Source organism: Prunus persica, chromosome G2 (assembly GCF_000346465.2).
Source record: "Prunus persica cultivar Lovell chromosome G2, Prunus_persica_NCBIv2, whole genome shotgun sequence".
NCBI classification, from domain to species: Eukaryota; Viridiplantae; Streptophyta; class Magnoliopsida; order Rosales; family Rosaceae; genus Prunus; species Prunus persica.
Genome location: NC_034010.1, coordinates 17,361,354 through 17,366,409, shown reverse-complemented (window position 1 = coordinate 17,366,409; position 5,056 = coordinate 17,361,354). Strand labels below are relative to the sequence as shown.

The following is a 5,056-nucleotide window of genomic DNA, read 5'->3' as shown; positions in this document are numbered from 1 at the left end:
ATGGTTGAAATGTGTCGGATCAGAAACGCACTTCAAGCAAATAGAATATATGAATTAATTCGTATCTGATTCATTTCTGCTCGATTGAAATAAAAGAGGTTTTAGATCTGTCATGCTGTAAAATGAACTGAAACGACATAATTATCAGTCATTGCTATTTCACTTAACTTACCTTCCACCTTCAATCTTTTTAAATTTTTCCAAAAGAATCTCAAATATCATGTCTGAATCAATAATAATCACTTCTGAGAGGCTGAAATGCTATGAGAATTAGCTCCAGACAAGCAGAAGGGCAATCTCCACACACAATATACGGACAAGTGGTTAGTAGTCACTAAAAGATATGGAAGCCTTCATTCACTTTCTACTGTCTAGCTAATTTCATTTTTAAAAAAAATGGGATTTAATCAAAACAAACATATCCAAAAGAAAGGAAATAAAAATTCAGAAATTAAAACTCAAATACGCGCAACTCAATCATCCCCTCTTTTCTTTTCGGGGAGTACCAAGCGACAACCTTCCCTGATCGTAGAAGTCTCAAGGAGTAGTTCAAGCTGTATATGAAATCCTCAATATGTGGGCCACGTTTCCCAGGCAAGGAGTCGAGTGAAACCCTGGAATCCACTCTAAAGACGATTGGCCCTGCAACCTACAAAGCAAAGTCATAGTATCAATAAGAATTTGTTAATTGCCTCCAGATGCATTTAATTATAACAAACACAAAGTTCACCCAGTTATGCACAGATATAATAGGTGTAAATAGAAATACCTGCTGCTGAAAGATTAGATTGATCCTAGGGGAGGACATGGGATCTCTGGCACTATTAGCAGATGAACTCTTCAAACCATTAATAACCCTTTTAGCCAAAGCTGAAGCTGAACAGATATCCAGGCGAGCATCTATCCTGGTCAGATCACCATACAGCTCTCTAAATTTTCCATGCTGGAAACTATAGCAGACTGAGCCGAAAAAATCAGCACTAAATGGGCTTCTCTTCTTAGTACTTGTAGAATTATCCTCATCTCCCCTCAATTCAACTGCCACTGGGCTGTGACCATCCTGAAACCAGGCTGTGCAGCTGCCACCTAACATGTAATGCCGCCATTGATAAGAAGAAACAAGTGAAAAACAACATTACAATTTCATTTGGCAAACAAAGGTGAATGTATATCAGTGACAATGATTTGGGCCAAAAGAATAACCTATAATTTTGATTAATAATGCTTCACAAATTTAAAAAATTTATATATTTCATGTAATTGATTAGGTTGAATACCAATTACTTTGGACTATTATAAAACCTTCTAGCTGTTTTTCTATGGTATAAACATCAAGAAATAGTAAAAGAAAAAACCTTCAGATGCATACAGCCATGGATCTGGACTCATAACAAAGAGAAAATTATTGAATTGTTCTTTTCGAATTTTTGTCTAACTCTGGCTCTACAACCATTCACCAACATAACTTTTGTTTGTGCCATAATTTTTTTTGGTTTGTCCCATAATGGAAATAAATTTTCAGAACAAGAGAAAAGTTAATTACATAAAACCTAGCATTCATTTACAGCTTTTGCCAATCGCTTTGTGAATGGGTACGGCCTTTTATCAATTGCATAAATTTCAACTAACTCATATACTTTCTTAACAGTGACTACATCATGCCAAAATGCTGAAGTTAGAATCAAATCAAGATCTCCCCTTCATTATTTAATGGGGCCTACGCTAAGTAATTATACTTTTGAATAATAATTGTATATTATTGTGGAAATGGCCTCCCTCCTACACATTGTGGCATGAAATGACCCCTCTCTCATACTGGCTTCAATATACTAAAGTAGAAAACTTCCCATAAAATAAAATACAAATGACAAGGAGAGATGTAATCATGGTTAACACCACACAGAACCAAAACACATAAACATATAAAACAATGAGCCCAATTTATAAAACTAATATGCTCAAAATTATAAGATATTGCACCTGAGTATTAGTAATGAAACTTCCACAAAGAAAAAATATATATTAACGAAAGAAGTGAGACATTATGACAGAAAATATGATTAACTTGTAAGGTAGTAAACTTACCAAAAATTCCAGACACTGCAGCATGAGGTTCTTTAAGACGTACATCATACGATGGCCGCCAAAACCAACCATTGTCTTTCTTTACCATAACATCCTTTTTTGTCTCCTTTTGCCTCCAAAGGTCTTGGCTCTTTTCATATGAAAAAGCAGCCTTTGCACACAATCCAGGCATTAGGGAAGTAGGTACCTCACCATCTATGGAATTTACAGCCTGGGGATGACCACTATTTTTATGTATACCAATGCGGTAACGCAATCCAGATTCAGAAACAAGTGAAGACAGATCTAAGGAAATTGATTCGGGCACATCCCAATATTGTCCCTTGTGGTCAATGAACAGCTCAGGCCATGCAGCCTCAAGTGTAATATCATGGTAAGGAAGCTGCAAACATCGTAAAGGTTGAGAAAAATCATTTTGTTGCACATGCCCCATAATCCCCAGCAAGATAAATGAACGAAATATAGTTCCAGAGATGAACATTGTTACTAAAACAGCTTATGCAGTGTAGCCCCTATGTTCAGTGCAGTGCACATGTTCAATGTTGTTGAATCACATAATCTATATATAAAGGCCAGATATGTAAACAGAATAAACTTGTAAACTAAGGAAGTTGTATATACTACACACCAAGCCTATCACTTTACTTTCGAACATTTAAGAATGTCGGAAAAATAACACTTAAATTATACATGCTGACAGACTCTGGTATACCTGTTTACCAGAAATGGGGCCCAATGCATGTTCAAGTGAGCAATAGCTCGTATAGATACATCCCTAGGATTACCTATGTTGAACTTTAATTCACATACGAGAAACTTGATTTCAGAGAGAGAACCAAATTATTAGTTGGATGGTAGAGTACAACACAGCATCAGAAAACCACAAAAAACAGCTTGAATCTTACACTACAATTAGTAAACAAACCCACCTACAATTAAAAAGAACTTAGATACTCAGAAATCCCCATATCCGCATCGCAGACTAGGAAGACAACGAATTCTGACAGTTCAAAAATTACTGTTTAAACAATTTGATTAAATGTTAAAACTAGGAAGGGAAATGCGTGCCTTGTGAAATAGCATGAATTTGTTGCGGCGTCCTTTTTTCTCACCATGCCCTTCTGTGCTCAACTTTATGGATGATGATGGAGCCACAAGAAGCTGTGTGCATAACCCAAACGAATAAAGTGACTTGTCCAAGACATGCTTTGCCACATCTTTGAATGTAGGAACCTCCATGTCATCATTAGTAGAAAATTCAGCTTTAATAGAAGAAATAAGTTTCTTAGGGCGGAACTGCCCAATTAATCCAAGCCACCTATACCCATGCAGATCATGTAACAAAAGAATTAGTGCATCAGACAATTGAGAGTGGTACCATAGTTGATAGATGTGAGAGATGACTTCGGTCTCTTTTTTTGGGTCAGAATGTGACTTTGGTCTAAGTAGGAAGGGTTGAGATGAGTTCTTGGAATATACAGTCACTTCTAAGTTCAATTCAAACATCATTTTTGTGCCACCAGGGCAAAACAAATTAAATAGTACTTTCATTGTATAGGATATTGTTCGAATTTCAGAACATAACTTTTTCATCTAACAAGTCCCATAAAAAAGATGGATAATCCCAACCAATACTCTCTGATAACCCTGCGAAATGAAGGCAGTTTCATGCTCTCGAAAAACATGAAACCTCCTTCACACAATAGTAATATAATAAGGCAATAAGAAATCCCATGCTTCATGTGCTATATCAATAGAACTAAGTTAACAAACTTTCTTTGGTTGTCAAGCTTCACCAATCAATCTATCTTTCTCGCATCTTTATCAATTATCAAACACTTCCTATAAAAAATACCCAACAAGAGTCTGATTTCCACATAAACTGCAACCTCATTTTGCAAGGAAAAGTTTGTACAACTCTTTGTAACTCTAACACTACTAAGGAAAATTGCCCCCACCGCCGGGCAGTCTGCAAGGTGGAATATAACTTGATTCTCAGTTTGGACAACAGCCACTTCCATATCTAAACATTTTGCTTTTATCCATCAACACTCAATAGCACTACTGAATTATTCACCAAAAATCCAATGTACATACAAAATACCAAAATTTTCTTAAATATCAAAGTTCAAACAAAGCACAAACCAAGCCTAGAAACAGAGATAGAGGCTGGTCACATGTGACAAAAATACGAAATTGGAAAACACAAAATCAAATGTTCATTTTCAAAACAAGAAAAAAAAAATTCTGCCTTATCATTTTGCCTCTACCTAATTCAACTCCAGAACTCAAATTTTAAGTGCTTTTTTCGCCACACTTGTCAGCAACCAAACAAGCCACAAGCAAAACCAATGAATAACTAAACCATTAAAAGGAGACTTCAATTTCCTGACATTCTTTCACCAACCATACAAACCACAAACCCATCCAAGGAAACACACAAAACGAAAGAGAATTACAGTAAAAAACAAAAAACAAAATCCAAGAAATAAGCAAAGCATGTATAGCAGTGTACCAGTTAGAGGTAGCTGGTCTGAGCAAGAGGGACTGGAGAGAGAAAGAACCCAAGTCCTTGTGAGAAGTGGGAGAGTAAGAAGGTATAATACCCAAAGGGAACCCATTTCCCAGAAGGGATAGTTGCTGAATCCTGAGGACTCGGCTGGCTCGAGCACCGTCGATAGGAAATGGGTCGCCGGGGATGGCCTTGGCTGAGCCCTCAAGGGTGTGAGGTGACGAAACGTTCAAGTCCCAGAAGGCAGAGTCCATTGCCGTCCTCAGGTTCGCCATTGTTGGCTCTGGAAGAGTAAAACTGAGTGAGGTGGTTTTTGGTTTTTGGGTTTAAGTGATGGGTTTGTTTGTGCGATGGTTTTATTTGTCCCTTCTTTTGGGTCCTTCCTTATCTGCCTTGAAATTTGAATATGAAACAACACCCAGAGGGGCTTTGTCTGTCATTTGCGAGACTTCTCTCATT

General features: G+C 37.0%; 1 protein-coding gene across 1 annotated transcript; it reads right to left on the bottom strand.

Annotated features, from left to right (window-relative positions):
* On the bottom strand, positions 325-5,056 carry LOC18787342 (protein TRIGALACTOSYLDIACYLGLYCEROL 4, chloroplastic). Its single transcript, XM_007217895.2, has 5 exons — positions 4,601-5,056; positions 3,154-3,403; positions 2,086-2,467; positions 770-1,086; positions 325-649 (listed from the first exon to the last, which is right to left on the bottom strand). Exons 1-5 carry the CDS (start codon positions 4,870-4,872, stop codon positions 452-454), a joined length of 1,419 nt encoding a protein of 472 aa, XP_007217957.1. The 5' UTR covers positions 4,873-5,056; the 3' UTR covers positions 325-451.

Excerpts from the sequence above, each read along its gene's own strand:
- LOC18787342 (XM_007217895.2), bottom strand. The coding sequence starts at position 4,872 with ATGGCGAACCTGAGGACGGCAATGGACTCTGCCTTCTGGGACTTGAAC. Across the intron at positions 3,404-4,600 it reads AGACCAGCTACCTCTAACTG|GTGGCTTGGATTAATTGGGC; the intron begins GTACACTGCTAT and ends GCATGGGTATAG. Across the intron at positions 2,468-3,153 it reads AATTCATGCTATTTCACAAG|CTTCCTTACCATGATATTAC; the intron begins GCACGCATTTCC and ends CGATGTTTGCAG.